Source organism: Carassius carassius, chromosome 8 (assembly GCF_963082965.1).
Source record: "Carassius carassius chromosome 8, fCarCar2.1, whole genome shotgun sequence".
Lineage (NCBI taxonomy): Eukaryota > Metazoa > Chordata > Actinopteri > Cypriniformes > Cyprinidae > Carassius > Carassius carassius.
In genome coordinates, this window is record NC_081762.1 from 29276681 (window position 1) to 29297351 (window position 20671).

The 20671-nt window shown below is 39.4% G+C and overlaps 1 protein-coding gene across 9 annotated transcripts in view; it reads right to left on the bottom strand.

Annotated features, from left to right (window-relative positions):
• Positions 1-9539: 9539 nt before the first annotated feature.
• Positions 9540-20671, bottom strand: part of LOC132145695 (thyroid hormone receptor beta) — a 140588-nt gene continuing 129456 nt past the window's right edge. For all 9 annotated transcript variants that reach the window (XM_059556902.1, XM_059556903.1, XM_059556905.1 and 6 more), the window contains 2 exons: positions 15311-15569; positions 9540-10667 (listed from right to left, as the gene is read on the bottom strand). In XM_059556902.1, the coding sequence (XP_059412885.1) occupies positions 10426-10667; positions 15311-15569 (501 nt within the window). In that variant the 3' untranslated portion in view covers positions 9540-10425. The remainder of the gene's footprint in view (positions 10668-15310; positions 15570-20671) is intronic.

Below are 20671 nucleotides of genomic sequence, written 5' to 3' on the forward strand. Positions count from 1 at the left end.
GTTTCCTGTAGTCTTGTCCTGGTGCTCCTCTGAGACAAGGTCTTTACAGGGGATCTGTATCTGGGGCTCTAGTTGTCCTGGTCTCCGCTGTCTTTCAGGGATGTAGAGGTCCTTTCTAGGTGCTGATCCACCATCTGGTCTGGATACGTACTGGATCCGGGTGACTGCAGTGACCCTCTGATCTGGATACAGACTGGATCTGGTGGCTACGGTGACCTCGGAACAAGAGAGAAACAGAAAAATATTAGCGTAGATGCCATTCTTCTAATGATGTAGCAAGTACATAGGGTGTTATGGGAAGTGTTTCCGGTTCCGGTTTACCTAATTAATGCAGCCTTTAACGGATTTGGATATTAAAAGCATATTAGTATGTTATGTGTATGCCAGGTTAAAGAGATGGGTCTTTAATCTAGATTTAAACTGCAAGAGTGTGTCTGCCTCCCGAACAATGTTAGGTAGGTTATTCCAGAGTTTACAACCACCCAATAAAGCATTACAATATGCATGGATTAACATTTCTGCATTTGACATTGAGAGCATAGGCCGTAATTTAGATATATTTTTGAGATGGAAAAATGCAGTTTTACAAATGCTAGAAACGTGGCTTTCTAAGGAAAGATTGCGATCAAATAGCACACCTAGGTTCCTAACTGATGACGAAGAATTGACAGAGCAACCATCAAGTCTTAGACAGTGTTCTAGGTTATTACAAGTGGAGTTTTTAGGTCCTATAATTAACACCTCTGTTTTTTCAGAATTTAGCAGTAAGAAATTACTCATCATCCAGTTTTTTATATCGACTATGCAATCCATTAGTTTTTCAAATTGGTGTGTTTCACCGGGCTGCGAAGAAATATAGAGCTGAGTATCATCAGCATAACAGTGAAAGCTAACACCATGTTTCCTGATGATATCTCCCAAGGGTAACATATAAAGCGTGAAGAGTAGCGGCCCTAGTACTGAGCCTTGAGGTACTCCATACTGCACTTGTGATCGATAGGATACATCTTCATTAACTGCTACGAACTGATGGCGGGCATATAAGTACGATTTAAACCATGCTAATGCACTTCCACTGATGCCAACAAAGTGTTCAAGTCTATGCAAAAGAATGTTGTGGTCAATTGTGTCAAACACAGCACTAAGATCCTATAAAACTAATAGATAGATACACCCACAATCAGATAAGATAAGAGCAGATCATTTGTAACTCTAAGGAGATCAGTCTCAGTACTATGATACGGTCTAAATCCTGACTGGAAATCCTCACATATACCATTTTTCTCTAAGAAGGAATATAATTGTGAGGATACCACCTATCTTGGACAGAAAAGAGAGATTCGAGATTGGTCTATAATTAACTAGTTCTTTGGGGTCAAGTTGTGTTTTTTTGATGAGAGGCTTAATAACAGCCAGTTTGAAGGTTTTGGGGACATCTCCTAATGACAATGAGGAATTAATAATAGTCAGAAGAGGATCTATGACTTCTGGAAGCACCTCTTTTAGGAGCTTAGATGGTATAGGGTCTAACATACATGTTGTTGGTTTAGATGATTTAACAAGTTTATACAATTCTTCCTCTCCTATATTAGAGAATGAGTGGAACTGTTCCTCAGGGGGTCTATAGTGCACTGTCTGATGTAATACTGTAGCTGACGGCTGAATGGTTGCAATTTTATCTCTAATAGTATCGATTTTAGAAGTAAAGTAGTTCATAAAGTCATTACTGCTGTGGTGTTGGGAAATGTCAACACTTGTTGAGGCTTTATTTTTCGTTAATTTAGCCACTGTATTGAATAAATACCTGGGGTTATGTTTGTTTTCTTCTAAAAGAGAAGAAAAGTAATCGGATCTAGCAGTTTTTAATGCTTTTCTGTAGGATAGGTTACTTTCCCGCCAAGCAATACGAAATACCTCTAGTTTTGTTTTCCTCCAGCTGCGCTCCATTTTTCGGGCTGCTCTCTTTAGGGTGCGAGTATGCTCATTATACCATGGTGTCAAACTGTTTTCCTTAACCTTCCTTAAGCGTAAAGGAGCAACTTTATTTAAAGTGCTAGAAAAGAGAGAGTCCATAGTTTCTGTTACATCATCAAGTTGTTCTGAGGTTTTGGATATGCTAAGGAATTTGGTTACATCAGGAAGATAACTTAAAAAGCAGTCTTTTGTGGTAGAAGTGATGGTTCTACCATACTTGTAACAAGAAGTAGAATTTACAATTTTGGCTATATGAAGTTTGCACAAAACTAAATAATGATCTGAGATATCATCACTTGGCTGAATAATTTCAACACCATCAACATCAATTCCATGTGACAGTATTAAATCTAGAGTATGATTTCGACAATGAGTTGGTCCTGAAACGTGTTGTCTAACACCAATAGAGTTCAGAATGTCTATAAATGCTGATCCCAATGCATCTTTTTCATTATCAACATGGATATTAACATCACCAACTATTAAAACTTTATCTGCAGCCAGAACTAACTCGGATGTAAAATCACCAAACTCTTTAATAAAGTCTGTATAGTGCCCTGGTGGCCTGTAAACAGTAGCCAGTACAAACATACAGGGGATTTATCATTAACATTTGTTTCTCTGGATAATGTTATATGAAGCACCATTACTTCAAACGAGTTATACTTGAAGCCTGCCCTCTGAGAAATCCTGAAAACGTTGTTATAAATTGAAGCAACACTTCCACCTTTGCCTTTTAGAAGCGGCTCATGTTTATAACAGTGATCTTGGGGGGTGGACTCATTTAAAATAATGTAATCATCAGGTTTTAGCCAGGTTTCTGTCAAACAGAGTACACCTATATTATGATCAGTGATCATATTATTTACAAAAAGCGATATCTGATATTCAATAAGCCAAGCTTTATCATTTGTTTATCCATATTGCTTCTGTTTTTTATTTGTTGAACCTCAATTAAATTGTTAATCTTAACTTGGTTTGGACGTTTTTTGTATTTTCTAGTTCGGGGAACAGACACAGTCTCTATAGTGTGATATCTAGGTGAAAAAGTCTCTATGTGCTGGGAATTAACTGACCTCTGTGACGGGAGGCAGCTAGCAGACGGTCGGTTTAGCCAGTCTGTCTGCTTCCTGACCAGGGCCCCACTTAGTCAAGTATAAACACTAAGACTATTTGCCATATTTTTAGAGAGAAGAGTGGCGCCACCCCAGGAGGGATGAAGACCATCTCTTTTAAACAGGTCAGGTCTGCCCCAAAAGCTCGTCCAATTGTCTATGAAACCTATGTTATTCTGTGGGCACCACTTAGACATCCAGCCATTGAGTGATGACAATCTGCTATGCATCTCGTCACCACGGTTAGCAGGGAGGGGACCAGAGCATATTACAGTGTCTGACATCGTGCTTGCAAGTTCACACACCTCTTTAATGTTATTTTTAGTGATCTCCGACTGGCGAAGTCGAACATCATTAGCGCCGGCATGAATAACAATCTTACTGTATTTACGTTTAGCATTAGCCAGCATTTTTAAATTTGCCAAGATGTCAGGTGCTCTGGCTCGCGGTAAACATTTGACTTTGGTGGCTGGTGTCTCTATATTCACGTTCCGTACAATAGAATCACCAATAACTAGAGCACTTTCATCAGGTTTCTCAGTGGGTGCATCACTGAGTGGGGAGAACCTGTTTAATGTTTTGATCGGAACAGAGGAGCGGTGTTTTGACCCACAACTTCGCTGCCTCACCGTCACCCAGTTGCCCTGCTGCAGGGGCTCTGTTGCCGGAACCGAACAATGTACAGGAATCCCTGAGCTAGACGCATCCAAAGCCGTATCTAGAGCCCTAACATTCTTACTGTCCTCAATTAAAGTTTGGATGCGTGTCTCTAATTCTGAAATCTTCTCTGTCAGCCTAACTATTTCCCTGCATTTATCACATGTGAATCCCTCATCAGCGACAGAGATAGATAAACTGTACATGTGGCAAGAGGTGCAAATAACAATGACGGGAGAAGCCATTACTCACCGTGCTTGATGAAATATTCTTGCTGCGGTTGTTTGATGAACTTGTGAAAAACACTGAGTCTTTTGTGAACTGTTGTTCAGCTGTGGTTTTCAATAGTCAAATTATTTCAGCTCATCGTCATCAAAACAGTTACACACACACACAAAGATTTATCTTTCATTTAATCACACTGAATGCTCACAAAAAACTGACGCAGTCATCACATTTTCAGACCATTTCAAGTTTTACTCTGCTGTGACACAAAGTAGTGATATCTGAGCATGTGCGCTGTTTACTTAATTTATAATTAGTCAATAACACCATCATTTTTCTTCATTCAGGCCGAGAGGCTGGATTTATCGTATAACCCAATCATATTCAATCATATCCGATCATATCACGATGGAGACATTGCCTCCTCTCACATGACTTTCCTCCCATTTATTCTCAATTAAGACCCAGAGAGGTCAAAAGGGTCTCTGTTGAAAGTCATTGGGCTGAAGGGAGGCAAGCCTTTGCTGTAACTTTACCTGCAGGTGTCGCTGTTGGACAGTGTTACTTTATAAAAATGTGTGATTTTTATAATTTTATCATATTATATTTGCGATATATGTTTGTAATATTGATTATTTAGTCATCCAGTGTTTTGATGAGACACAAACACTTCTTTGCCTCCTGCTCTGGATAAGTGAAGGCCATCGACAGGTGTGTGAGACGTCAGGTGCTAGATAAGAGGATTGTTGAGAAGCACATGCTTCTATAACAACTCAGGATCAACTGTTAGGAAAGCGGTGGTAATGCCACCAATACAACATATTTAGTAGGTAAAGGTATGGCTTCATTTTAAATGTGTGTGTGATATTGTCCAGTAGATGGCCACATGATGGCCACTAATCAAATCAAACAGCAAATCTAGCAAGTTTTGTTTTTCATAAACAAAAAATAAAGGACAGATTTTTTACAATTAATTGTACTTGCATATTAAAAAATAATCTTAACTTAAATAGAGGTTATTTCATTTAAGTATAACTTTGGGGCTAAAATTAGCTTTGGAGTTGGTTTTTTTTTTAAAGCTTTTAATTGATTGTATTTGTGTCATAATATCCTAACTATCAGAGGCTCTAGGACACATCAAATATTAATGCAAAATTCTGACACCTTTACCCGAAATCCTGCAGCGGCTGATATTATGATTGTCTTACATTTAATATAGGTATTTATAGAGTTTCATCTTTACCAGTGTGTTGTTTTGATTAAACACTTTGGTTGTGATCATAGTGTTGCGGTCTGGTCATATGTTATGGTCATAAGGACAGATGAACATAGCTGTGACCAATCACATTCTGCTGAAATTGTCATCATCGGTGCATTCACTGAAGGTCAAGTTAAAATATCCGAGTGCAAACTGATTGGCTTGTCATGCAAAATATTTTGACAGTCTAAATGAAACTCACATTTATTATATTCAATAAAGACTGCTATATACAATAAAAATTCATTAAGGCCAAAAAATGCATAGAGTCTCACAAAGAACAACAAATATTGCAGGGGTTTCTCAAAACCATCTTTATTCTCCGATTCACCTTAGGTGCATTTGTCATCACTGTAATCATCATCATCATCATCATCATCTTTAACCAAATCCAGGATTATTTTCTAGTGCAATGTCTCTTCCAGGATGATCCAAACTCTAATTCAAGGCTCCACTGTCACACAGCAGGCTTGTGCAATATGTTCGTTTTGGTAAAAAAAAAAAAAAAAAAAAAAAACTGAAGAAGAGAGAGAGTAAATTACATTTTATGTCATGTTGGACAACTGATTCACATTCAAAATTCACTTAATCATGCCACCAGCATACTGTGGACACACAGAAACAGAAGTACATGTGCTTTAACTGTTTCAGTTCAGCTTGGTGAGATCTGGTCGGATTTTGTTGTTGTTGTTGTAATTATTAGATAGCATATATTAGTTGTCATTACCATGGTTAAACAATGAATTTGGAATGATGAAACGCACACTAAAGAGATCATTAAAGAGAGATTATTAAAAAACAGGTCTCTGGTTTCTGTTTGAGGATGGTGAGAGATTTTTGAGAAAAGATAGTCTTTTTTTTCCTTGTTGTAAAACTGCTCAAAAGTGTTCATATTGTGCATATAACATGTAAAAAATATCTGCAGTCTGAAAAAAATACAGCCTCTTTCCTTAACACCATAAATATCTTTATTTTTGTAGTGCGTTTGTGTATTTTTTTTACCTATGCGCTCCGAGGAAATAGTATTGACTCCCAGCGTGTCTGTGCATGCATGTGTTGATCTGTGGCCAGGGTCCAAAATGAGCATTTGCCAAGTGCTGACACAAAGAAAAGAAAAGGAAACTTGGCTTGTCAAGTACATAAGACAATACACATAATGTATGATTTAAATCAAATTGTAAAAACAGATATTCTGAATCTCACATGTGTGTGAGAGATTAAAATCAAATAAATATAAACTACTACAATAATTATTATAATAATCTGTCACAGACTGTGGTTTTCATGTATTATTTTTTTAAACTAAATTCATTTGTGTGAAAGCTGTAAATGAACTTTTACACAATTACTAAAACACAAATGTTTGTACGGGAGATTCTGTAAAGCTTGTCTGAGCAAACAACCATATACAGTGATGAGGAGCTTGACGAAGAGTAAACTGACAGGTGTGGCAAAGTATTCATTTTGGACCCTGGCTGTGGCCCTTTTACTCCCCTCTTTCTAAAACACTCTCTGTGAACACATTGATTGTCTGTGCAATGACTTTGAGTCTGTTGAATATCTACGTTGGCGTGTACGTTTGTATGTGTAATCCAAAACATGTAAAACCGCTGGAGCAATTCTATTGCTTACAAAAGGCATCACTATAACAAAACACTGATTGAACATGCTCTGTGTTTTGAGGTGAGAATCTGAATTCATGTCCATCTTTCAACAGTAAAAAAAAAAAAGGTCTGGCGGTTCCTGGTAATCAGTAGAGGTATGTGAGATTCAAACTCTCTTGCAGCACACAAGGACGTCTCTAGAAAGATTAAAAACTACAGTAAAAGAAGAAAACCAGAACAGAAACGGCTGAAACAACAATCACAGACACATCCGAAAGCATCCCCGTTTGTTGCAGGGTTGACCACTGACCTCAGCGTTTTGTGTATTTGGGCTCATCATTCTCCAGACGATTCGGAGGTTAACTGACAGCACTCCCGGAGGTAAAAATCGGCAAACTCATAGCACCAACAAGTTCAAGCAGAAGCATTGCCTTGGTCTGTCGTGTGACAGCTATAGAAGAGAAGAAGCGTTCAACTGAACAGAGTTGCATCCCTGCGGGTCAGAGATCTAGAGACAGATGGGTAAAAAATCATGACGTCAAGCTCCTCCGAGCAGCTCGACACAAGACCAAACAGAGAACGGATGTTTTATGGAGGTTTTTGGCACCTTAATAGAGGCATAATGAGTTAACGTTAGTGGCTGCGGGCTAGAGGCTATCTTCTTCTATTATATATTCTTTAAGAGCTTTAAGAGAGTTGATGGAAAGCAAAAAAACATAACATAAACAATTATGAATTTCTTCAATATGTGAACTCTAACTGCGGTATCATGAAGGTTTTTGCCTGTCCAAAAGCTTTTAGGTGCACTAATAAAGAAACAAGATTTAACTCAAGGGCACAACCAGCATCAAAACTGACATTTTACCTTGCCATTTAGATTTTTTTTATTTTAATCAGTTCTGATTCAAAAACCCAGTGAGCTACTTTGAAAAAAGCATATGTAAGCAACACAACAAAGGACGCATTACAAATGCAAAACTGTCTTTGAATATATATATATATATATATATATATATAAATATATATATATATATATATATATATATATATATATATCTTATGTGGTTATCTTATGCAAGGTATAAGCTACACGATTTTAGCCGACTCACTGCTTGATCACATGAGTGATGATTGCATAGTGTGTGTTATCAAAGACATGATTTTAGAGAAGCACAGATGTATTGCAAATGCCCAAAAATGTTTAGCAGGCTAATTATCTGGACCTGTCTGTGACTCAGGCTGTGTTCCACTCCACTTTTAGACACGCACTCGGAAACTTCCCTTAGCACTTCCCCTCGCGGGAATACCCTCTGACATTCTGAAGCGAAAGTGAAAGTAACGTGACATGTGACATTCCTGCTTTGCATTTATCCCATCCAAAGTGCGCGCACATACACACACACACACACCATGAACTCATACAGAGCAGTGGGCAGCCATTTTATACTGCAGCGCTCAGGGAGCAGTTAGGGGTTCGGTGCCTTGCTCAAGGGCACTTCAGTCGTGGTATTGAAGATGGAGAGAGTGCTGTACATTCACTCACTTCACCTACAATCCCTGACGGTGTGAGACTCGAACCCACAACCTTTGGGTTATGAGTCAGACTCTCTAACCATTAGGCCACGACTTCCTAAAGTGCCCTCAACCACTTGATTTTGACCGAGGGAGTGAGTCTGCTTCATATACACACTTCACAGAGACTGACTTACTGTAGGGAGATGAGAGGGTCTGTATGGAGAAAGCATAATGGTCAACTTGGATCACGTGTGCCTTAATAACCAATCACATTACAGCCCTGACGTCATTGAATTTCAGTCAGAGTTGTGCGACACTCAATCGCCATTTACGGATCCCACAGGAATCAATGAGAATTGCTATAAGCCGAATCCCAGCTGTTGCAATAAAAAAAAATCAGTGACTACGATTATAAAACAGCATTTTTTTTTCACTGTAAAGTCTACAAATAGTTAAATAGTTTCAAAGTATTGTTTAGTGTAAAACATGCTAAACATTAGCAGATAGGCTGTTGACTTATTAAATGATAAGGCGTTTCCCTTAAAAAATCTGTGTATTTAGCTGAGTGAAGACTCTCCTCCATTGACATCCATTCATTTAAAAAGAATGGCCTCTGGTCTCTTTTCCCACATACTGCTAGAACGGAAGTGTTAGCTTTAGCCATTAAACTTTTTCAGCTAATAGTTGCAGCCTTGCCTTCTAATGGCTTTGACACTCCAGGCCGTTCCAGAGACCACCATGCAACACGATTATGACGTCATCATAGATCATGTTCAATTTACCCCACCCCCAAACGCCTATATAATTATATATTATTTACATTTAGTAGACCAAGCATACCTATACATGTATAGAATGCTGCCCCAAACAAATTAATATGCAGAAAAATGTAAACAATGGGAAGACAGAGGGAAGTTAATGAGTGAAGGGCATAAACATTGAACATGAACGCAGCCTTAGAGTCTTGCTACGTGTTTTGACTTGAAATGCATCAGCGACGACCTACAGCCAATAAGAGATCTTCTCTGTATCAATTCTTATGAACGCATTTTGTAAATTATGTGCTTTGTTGGAGATTCTTCCTAATGAAATATTGTGCAATGTGTGAAACCAGCAAATAATACAAAAAAACAGTTGTGTAGTGTAAAAGGAACAGCGATCCGACAACTTTGAAACTCCTGACATTGTGGTTAAATTTTGATGTCAATTCAATGTCTAATGCCAATTTTTATTTGATGTCCAGTACCGACATCAGCTGACGTTGATGTTTGTTGTTTTTAGGCTGTGTAACCAAAATCCAGCGTAAAGTCAACATCAAATTGGAGTCAAATACTAACATCAACTCAGTTTTCACTCTCAACCAAAATGCAACGTCTGTCCGACATCAACCTGATGTTATAATGACGCCCAGCGCCTGCTGGGTCAAGTCACAATTTGCTTTCCATGTAGTAATCTTATCTAGAAAACACAATTGTGATATTCAAGAGCCCTCGTTTGTGATTGCTTTTTTACTGTCTCAATATAAGGATGCTCCTATTTTATCTTGAAATGTTGTCTAGGCAGGCAGCTCACTGGGGTTTGGACCAGAACTAAAAACAATCTATGGCTTAATGTGAGCATGAAAAGACCAACAGATAAAGGACGTGAAAGGAAACCAAAACATTGCTGTCCTCCTTCGCAGTGTGGTGTTCTTTTTTTTTTCCTTTCTGAGGCCTGGCGTGTGACATAAAACCCAAATGCATATTTACTATATCTCTGTTAAGTGGCATCAAAGACTATGATCAAAACAATTTAACATAAAAAAAAAAAACCTAGAGTAACAGAAAGCTGATTTTTCTTTTTACAAAGAGTTAAAGAAAAAAAAAAAAACTGTAACGCTATTCACATGTACCCGCTTTTTAAGAGGAATGGTTCCATTCAAAATAGGCCAGAGAGCTACTCCTAAATCTATGGAATGAAAGACGCTCAGTAGTGCTAGAACAGAGTCATGTGACCGGGAACAGGGAGACGGAGTCTGAGGGAGGTCAGATCTGTGGAGGTTGTGTTGGTGGGAGCAGCTTGGCCGACTGGTTGGCTGTCAGTCTTCGAACACTTCCAGGAAGAGGGGCGGAAAGAGCTCAGTGGGACACTCCACCTTCATGTGCAGGAAGCGGCTGGCATGGCAGGCACCGATCATGCGCAGGTCTGTCACCTTCATCAGCAGCTTGGGCCAGAAGTGAGACACCTTGTGCTTGCGGTAGTTGATGTAATGTTCGAAGGCCAAGAGGAACTCCTCCTGACAGCGCTCGATCCGTTCTACGCTCGTCAAACCTGGACGATCTGTTGGTGAAATAAAGGGGAAAAGATGAAGGGTTTGATTTCAAAATGCATTCAAACCATTTAAAGGGATAGTTCACCCAAAAATGAAAATTCTGTCATTAATTACTCACGCTCATGTCATTCCAAACCTGTAAGACCTTCATTCATCTTCGGAACACAAATTAAGATATTTCTGATGAAATGTGAGAGCTCTCGGACCCTCCCACAACATTAAAATAATCCATGTGACATCAGTGGTTCAATCGTAATTTTACAAAGCTAAAAGAATACTTTTTGTGCGCAAAGAAAATAAAAATAACGACTTTATTCAACAATTTGAACTCATCAAAAATATCTTAATTTGTGTTCCGAAGATGAACAAAGGGTGAGTTAATAATGACAGAATTTTCATTTTTGGGTGCACTATCCCTTTAAATAAAGTAAGGACTAGAAGGTGATGCCTTGTGATATTATAATTATTTTTCCTAGTCATTTAACTTCCAGAAGAAAAGTATGTGTAAAGACCAGCCTGCTGATAGCATTTATTTACATGTTGTTTTAAAGGGGTAGTTCACACAAAAGTCAAGATTAACATCCATTGTATGGACAAACAAAACTCTAAGACATTTCTCAAAATATCTTATTTTTTTTATTTTCCACAGAAGAAAGTCATACAACATGAGGCCGAGTAGATGATGAATTAAAAAAAATGAAAATAATGGGGTGAACTAACACCTTATATGTCACCTATTATGTCCCTTTTTACAAGATGAAATATTGGTGTTGGGTTTCCCCAGAATATGTCTGTGAAGTTTCAGCCCCAAATACCCAACAGATCATTTATTAACCCAACTGAGCCTGGTTTCTCCCAAGGTTTTTTCTCCATTCTGTCACCGATGGAGTTTCGGTTCCTTGCCACTGTCGCCTCTGGCTTGCTTAGTTGGGGACACTTCATCTACAGCGATATCGTTGACTTGATTGCACAGACACTATTTAACTGAACAGAGATGACATCACTGAATTCAATGATGAACTGCCTTTAACTATCATTTTGCATTATTGACACTGTTTTCCTAATGAATGTTGTTCATTTGCTTTGACGCAGTGTATTTTGTTTAAAGCGCTATATAAATAAAGGTGACTTGACTTAACTATTATAACAGCTGGAAAATGTAATTTTTGGGGTCTGTCTAAAAAAAAAGGTGTTTTGGAGTCTATCGCTATAAATGCAAATGAGCTGTATATTCCCACCCCGTCTCCAGAAGAGGGCGCTTCTCCCTGCATTGCATATCTACAGCAATAAACAGCCGGTAAACACAACATAATTCAGAGTGAGAGAACCGAGTTAAGCCGTAAATATGGGTAGCCAAATACACTAAAAGTGGGATGAAACAGCACGATGTTACAGAGCTTGTGCCATGCTTACCTGTCATCAGCGCAGATAAATTGACCGAGCCACGCAACCGTGCTACCGAATTAATCTCATGCTGCGAAGAGACGGTCCTCACTGCAGAACACAAGACCAAGGGGGTATGGTTGGATCCAGATCTAACTCCTGGATCCAACCATACCCCTTTACATAAACCTAAACCTACCCCCGTCTCCACCCCCGATCCCTAAACCCACCCATCTCCACCCCTAAACCTACCAATATCCACCCACTGTTTTGTGGATCCAACCACGCCCCCTGGATCTTGTGTTCTGCTGTAAGGGGCTACTGGCTACAAACAGCATGATCTAAATCTCACAAGCAAGGTGCTGATTGGTTAAAAAATGCTTAATGTACGCACACAAATATGGTTGAAACACTAAGCACTATTTAGGTAGCTTTTGAGGCATCCTCAGCAGCTCAGATGATTATGTTCTAAACTGGTGAAAGAATTTAAAATTAGGCAACTCTAGATTTCTGTACACAAAATTTTAAAAGCCAGTCTAAAATTACTGCTCACATAATGACAATTTTCCCCGTTTGTAAAACCCTTTTGACTGCCAGCTTACAGTGGCACTGAAATGAATGAATCCAGCACAATCTATGATTAGCTTCAATGGCATAGAAAAGAGGGAAGTTTGGCCAGTAAACAACGACATTTTAAATATTAAACACTGTTCCATCACCTGACTGCAAATCTGTGCCACTAGTGTGCTATAGAAATTGGACATTTGAAAAAATAAAATAAAATAAAATTCCATGTAGAATTACAAGAGACTATTGGAATATAGCTATTATTAGTTTTTGCATGACCAATAAAAACTGATTCCGTGTGTTAATGCAAAAAAAAAAAAGAAAAAGAAAAAGCGATTTAAAAAAGAAATTACACTATAGTCATTGCTGAGGTTCCCCCAGCTTTAACACTGGACAATCTGTTTAAATGGGCAGGAATCGATAACAGATCTGTTCAGGACTGGACATGGGCACTGAAGTCTTTACCTAGTGATTGTGACATTCTCAGTTGAAGTGTAATCCTGTTTTAACAGTGTTATTAAGAGGTTTCCCCTCAGTGGCCTGTGTAATCCTGGGTAATCGCACCCAGGAACAGCCTCTGCAGCTGGCCTAATAGCTTTATAATAGACTCCTGGTGGAAGTCATGGCTAGTATTCACATCTGGCATTAATCGCTCATGAAGGATAGACAAGACACTGCTTTATGCGTTTCATCAGATCTAGCAGTTCATAAGATTTTTTCACTGTTCAAAACTATAATTTTAGTTATAGTACATCCTTCTTTAAGACATTCATTTGCATGCATAAGGATATTCAGAAATACTTTAAGTACAGGTACCAATTCTCACTATTAACTAGTTGCTTATTAGCATGCCTATTATTAACATATCAGCTGTTTATTAGTACTTATAAAGCACATATTCTGCATGACCATATTGTACATCCCCAATTCTACCCAATACATTCAAGATTTGTATTAGTCACATACACGATTATATAGAGAATATATAACCAGAGTGAAATGTGAGTCAGGTCCGCTACATGGACAAAATACAACACAGAGGATATACATAAAATATACATATATATACATAAATATACATATGGGGTGGTGCTAGCGCAGTGGATAAGACACATGTCTTTGGTGTGAGAGACCCGGGTTCGAATCCACTGTGAGACACCAATGTGTCCCTGAGCAAGACACTTAACCCCTAGTTGCTCCAGAGGTGTGTGACCTCTGACATATGTGGCAATTGTAAGTCGCTTTGGATAAAAGCGTCAGCTAAGTGAATAAATGTAAATGTAAACATAAATATAGGTATGAAATAATGAAATAAAAGGCAAACCATACAAATATAAGAATAAAAGATAAAATAAAATGTATACTTGTAGACTTAAATATAGAATAGAAAAAAAATGTGCATGGAAGTATACTGTCTTAAATATTAAGATACACAGTAATGTATAAGAGGCGAATGTGCAAACAGGTTGTGACACTGTCAGTATGTCAATATGAGGTAGAGGATGATGAATATCTTACTGATTAAGTGATTATTAAGTGGAGACATTCAGATGTTAAGAGGTTGTGTTTGAGTTTAGGAGCCTGGGGGAAGAAACTCTTCCTAAGTCTCTCAGTTTTTGCCATCAGGCTACGGAAGCGCTTACCAGACGGCAGCAAAGTGAAAAGACAGTTACTAGGGTAGTTGGAGTCCTTGATGATTTGTACAGCTCTGCTTTTGAAGCGTTTGAGGTAGATTTTTTGCAGCGAGGGAAGAGCAGACCCTGAGATGTGCTCAGCTAAGCGCACAACTCTCTGCAGGGCCTTGCATACATAAACTTAACAACTACCTTACTACAACTACCTTTGGTAATGTTTTGATTATAAAGGTGCCACATAAATGTGCTTTAAGCCCATTTACCATTAGCTAATATTTTGTAAGTAGAAATCCAAAGACGACAAGTATAAAAGCTGGTTTCTGCCACTGAATAAAAATAAAAGTAATTGTGACCTTTTATCTCACAATTCAGACTTGTTTTTGTTTACTTCTCTCAATTGTGAGTTTACATCTTGTAATTCAGAAATTTTTTCTAAAACTTGAAAGATATATACTCATAATTGTGTGTTATAAAGTCAGAATTGAGATATAACCAGACTTTTTACTTAACGGCCTGTTTATATCAGACAATTTTGAGAAAAGAGGTGTCAGAATTGCAAGAAAAAAGTCAGTATTGTGAGTAACTATATAAATGCTCTATTGCAAGAAAAAAGTCAGAATTGTAAGAAAATAAGTAAGTAATTTTTCACAATTGTGAGTTTATATCAAACAAATTAAGATTTTCCAAGCAGTTTCTAGCAATTCTGCCTTTATATCCTGCAATTCTGACTGTATAATTTGCAATTGTGTATTTATATATTGGAATTCTGAATTTATAACTCAATTATAAGGTTATATCATGCTATCCTGAGAAAAAAAATTTTCTTCATTCATCGGCAGTAATAGAATTCAACAGACAATGAAATTTGCCTGCATCAGCTGAAATTTTGGACCATGTAACATTCTTAGGATTTTTCACTGGAACAAAAAACTCAAAGGAGAGCAGAGAGATTGACATTTTTGCAATTATATTTAAAAGTGCTGGTTATTGTGTGAACATATTTTACCATAATATGACTGACAAGAAAAAGAATGAATGATTTAATTGAAAGTGAAGATGTCACTGACCAGAGGAAAGCAAAATCACGGCTTGTAGCAACGCCACCTCTGAATCATCCAGGTTGAAGGAGGACAGCGAGACACCCAGATCAAAGATGGCGTCAGAGACCACACCCAGACCCCCATTCTTGAGCTGGCCCCGTGTAACAGCCATCTCCCCGTTCAGTGTCAGAGTCTCGCTCTCGGGATCGTATCGCACTGCTGCTCGCAGAGACATGATTTCCATACAGCATCCCTTCAGCAAAATGATCTGGTCCTCACAAGGCAGCTGAACAAGGACACAAATTACACATTAATTAGTCATCATATGTACAATGGTGCAACCAAACATGTAATCTCTTCTTTAAATGATATAATTTCCAAATGTGTATGCATTTTCGGTTTTGATCAATTCTAAAGCAACTTCAGAAAACACATGCAAATAGAAAAAGCACCAGCAAATTGAGAAAACATCTTCATCAGTTTAACAGCACATGTGCTGCAAAATGCTCACAACACAAAGAAACGTGCTGCATAAACAGACATGCTCTGCAAATGCTCACAACTGTAGGGGCTTTGCTCTCTGAGCTCAAATATCCTGCAGAATCACCACATTCCAGAAGAATCTAAGGATTCCCACTCCCAAACCATCTGCAACGCCAATAACGACACCTCCTTGTCAGGAGAACACTCTGCATTATCTTCTCAAAAGATACATAAAGCAGTGTTAGACCTTACTCAATCAACAAGTTTTTTTTTATTTTATGGGACACTCTCCAGGCCTGCAGGTCTGCAAACACTCAAACAGTGGTAATGTGACTCAATCAACCAAAGAGGAGAAAAGTACTCTGTTACTAACATAACACTGGTTCCCTGAGATTCGGAAACTAGTACTGCATAGGGCTGTAAATCTTAAAGAACCATAGGTTAGAGAGAGAGAGAGAGAAAAAAACCCACACTTTTGTAAATTGTTAAATGATAGTTTAATGATGCTATGGCATGACATGGCATACATAAAAATTTATATAAGCCAAGATTTAAAAAATGAGCTTTAAAAGTATTCTGTTTAGGCTACAGTTTTGTCACACCAGGGGCGCTATTATTTATTACATATCTATTTATTTATTATCTATTATTTTGAATTTGCTATAAGAAAATTAAATGCACTGCTGGAAGATAATCAATCATTTGTAATCTATAAATTAATCAAAATTGTCCTAATGGAAATTGTATTATTGTTTTATATATTACAAACAATTATTTCAATTTTCTACACAGAATAAGGTAGAAAATAAACATTATAATTTCTGTACTGTAATAAATGATATGTGAATTAGCACTGCATCATTCATAAATTGTATTCATTTATTGTGTTTATTGTCTGTTCTGCTTTTTATTCAGCTTAGCTGCAGATATAGCCTGGCACGTCTATTAGCACGAGATTACTTAACTTTTCCTATCCTTTGGCAAATTATTATTCTGAAAGAAAACACGCCGATGTCTGTTTACTATAGCAACAAATGTTACTTTCATGCATCTTATTATAAGATAAACCTTGCATTCTTATTTCAAGGTTACGTTTAATGCTGTGGTTATTTTAACAGTTTCCTTTGTACATTCAGTTCAATGACATTGTTCAAACACATTTATCATTCAATGGAACTGTGCGTATTCTTCAGACACCTACATTTCTGCTCCATTCGTGCAATAAATACGCAGCTTTCGACTGCTCAGGTAATGTCATCGGTAAGATGCTGAGAGCCATTTTAGCATTACTGGCCATGAGTACTAAGAAAAGATCACATATCTGTTTTCCTGTTTTCCTAATGAATGTTGTTCAGTTTCTTTTAATGCAATGTATTTTGTTTAAAGCGCTATATAAATAAAGGTGACTTGACTTGACATATCAGCTGTGTCAGACACGAACGGAGCGCAATCCTGTGCGTCACAGGCGGTAAATAGTGGAGTACATGAAGGAGAGATGCGAGGCACACTGTTCAAGATCTTTGTTTATTCTTGCTTGTAGTAATTTAATGTGTATATATTTTGAAAGCACTGAACAATTTTAGAAATGGTTATTCATTAAATTTTTAGCGTATTAAATCAGTTCGATCGTTGCATTTGCATCATCAGGGTTTGTAATTGATGCATCGATAAAACAAGTGAATCAATGGCTGCATCCAAAAACTTAAAAATGCTGCCTTCAGAGGACACATTCCAAGGTAGGAAGGCATCAAGGCACGTCCGAATTCAATGTTAGCTTCAGTTCCTGTCTCCTGAGATGCCTTCATCTGGCCGATTTTTGAAGGCAGCATAGATGTATCCTTTGACGCCTTTAATATTCCACAATTCCTATTCTGTAACAGTTAAGCTAAAAATTAAGATGGCATCTGAAAGTTGCGGTCGGGAAAAAGAGTCTGATGGAGTCAGAGGGACAGAGGGACGAGGCGAAGCCAGAGGAGTGGAGTCCCGAGGCGCAGGATGGTCGATGCCAGACCAAGGCGGAGCCAGAGGGGGGAGGGAGCCAGACGGAGCCGACGGGTAGGAGCTCTGGGGCTGGAGCCAACACTGGAGCAAGCTCTGTGGATGGAGCCCACACGTGAGTCAGCTCTGGAGATGGAGCCCACACTGGAGCGAGCTCTGGGGATCAGGAGCCCATCCTGGGCTTAACTTGGGAACAGGCACTGGAGAATTGAAAGTCCCCTCTGGGCTGGATGAAGAAACCAAGGATGAAGGAGGGCTGGACGGGACCAGCGGAGACGACGGAGAGAGGAGAGGGGGCAGTTCAACTTCCAGTTCCGATTCCCATTCTATGAGATCCACTTCCTCATTTTGGCCCTTTTGCCATGCCATATCCAGCTACCGTTTCTTGCCAGAGTCCACTCCACGGAATGCGGCAAATTCCTTCTGAGGACCATTTTCAGACGATGCTGCATGCAGTGTTGAGGCTAGCGTTATAGAACGCGCAGAGTGTGACGTCCGTGTAGGTGGTGAGATGGGCTGGCAACAGGAACTGCCCTTGTATGGTCCTCGAGAGAACGTCCTTACTGCTCCAGGAAACACTACAGAAAGAAAAAGGACTGAGGAAAACCCGAAACCAAATGGAGGGGAGACACACAATTTACATTTTGTAGGTTGGGCCTTCTGTCACAATACTGTGCCAAAAGAAACATGGAGTCGAGAATATTCGAGAAAGTCTTTATTAATCCAACACAGTGGGTAAATCCAGCATGGAACACAGGAGGAAGACACACATACAGACTTGTTTGTAGACCCGACTAAACTGAACTGAAAGGACAAGGCTTATAAAGACAGGATAATGAAGGGCAGACAGGTGTATGGAATTACTAAATTAATGGGGACATGGAACACATGGGAAAGAAACTAGACACACTTGGAATCAAATTAACACCACAGGAAACAGAAACTGGGTCACAGGGTGCAAAACACACACATAATGAGTCCAGGGGTGAAATACTCACTCAGGGCTGTGTATATTCTAATAGGAGAGAGAGCATCACAAATGGGTGGGACTTTCCCCAAGTATGACGTAATAGTAGTGAAAAATCTGGAACTGCTAGTGTAGAGAGACGGTTTATGATCTATTGGGATTATAAAATAATGGGTGGGTGGATTTGTACCATTATAGGCTGGTTGTTTTCACACTGCCGTCACACAACTATGTTCAAACACCTTATAAAAGTGATTTTCTCATTCTATGGCAACTTTAAAAGTTGCTATGGGAAAAGGCCTTTTTTCTCCTAAACTGAAGCCTTTTTTTCAATCACGCAGTGAAACTGCATGGCCATTGGTTCGAGCAGTATATTAAAAAATAAACCAATGTCTCGACAGAGGAGCTGCACAAGTCTATGGCGACAAAGCCTGCCAGAATGGGCGGGGTTATCTGGCTATATGAGCAGTAGATACAGTGAGGCGGTGAGGTGGATTCATCATCCTGGTCCCCCTCAAGAAGCAGACAACCAAGCTGTTCCTGCCGCTGATTGGCACACTATAGAGGCATGGGAGGCAACTATAGCTGCTACGCATACTTTGAGCGTGGATGGAGAGCCTTATCCCTTATCCAGCAGCTCTTCCAGGAAAGACAAATCCACTGATAAATCAGAGGTAGATGGGTCTTCACTGCAGTTTAGGCACCAAGCGGAAAAAAACAGACCACTCAGTGCTGTAGAGGCATCTTGCAAATTTTGCATGTAATAACCTAGAACATTGTCTAAGACTTGATGAATGCTCTGTCAATTCTTCGTCATCAGTTAGAAACCCTAGGTGTGCTATTTGATAGCTATCTTTTCTTAGAAAGCCATGTTTCTAGCATTTGTAAAACTGCATTTTTCCATCTCAAAAATATATCTAAATTACGGCCTATGCTCCCATTGTCAAATGCAGAAATGTTAATCCATGTCTTTATGACGTCAAGGTTAGATTATTGTAATGCTTTATCCACCAGATCCAGTCTGTATCCAGATCAGAGGGTCCCCGCAGTCACTCAGATCCAGTACGTATCCAGCCCAGATCAGCACCTAGAAAGGACCTCTAAAGCCCTGAAAGACAGCGGAGACCAGGACAACTAGAGCCCCAGATACAGATCCCCTGTAAAGACCTTGTCTCAGAGGACCACCAGGACAAGACCACAGGAAACAGATGATTCTTCTGCACAATCTGACTTTGCTGCAGCCTGGAATTGAACCGCTGGTCTGAGGAGAACTGGTCCCTCGACTGAGCCTTTTTTCTCCCAAGGTTTTTTCTCCATTCTGTCACTGATGGAGTTTTGGTTCCTTGCCGCTGGAACGATGGCGAGGAATGCTGGCGAAGGGCCTGACGGTGTCCCGGCAGGAACCATTCGTCCAGACGGCTGTGAGAGGGGTCCTCTGGTGGAGGCCACTCTAATCCCAGCTCTTCAACTGCTTTTGAGAGGATTCTGAGAAGTTCAGCACCCATCCCAACTTTGGCGGCGCTGGGTGCGGTCAGGCAAAGGGGGTGGGGTCAGCTACCATTCTGCTTCTGAGGCTGCCAATGACATGCTGTCATCGGGCAGCTCATCGTCACTTCCCCCAAATAAGACCAGATCACTCGCACTAGCAGAGGGATGCTGGTCAGCCTTGGTGAAGGGGACAGGGGAAACCTCTCTTAGTGGCAAGGGTGAGGCACGAGGGATCTGAGCTGACGTCCGCTTGTGAACAAGTGCTGAAGTCCTCTGTCCTGCTGTTTCTTCCTCACGTTCTTGGGAGGAAGGAAATAGGAGGGTGCGAGGGGTGGATTCGTTCTTTGAAAAGAAAGTAATACGCAAATGCAGAGGGGCTAGACTGATGTTGATGCAACGAGAACAGTCCATACCCGCAAACGTGGGATTTCCACAAGCAGGAAACGCACTCG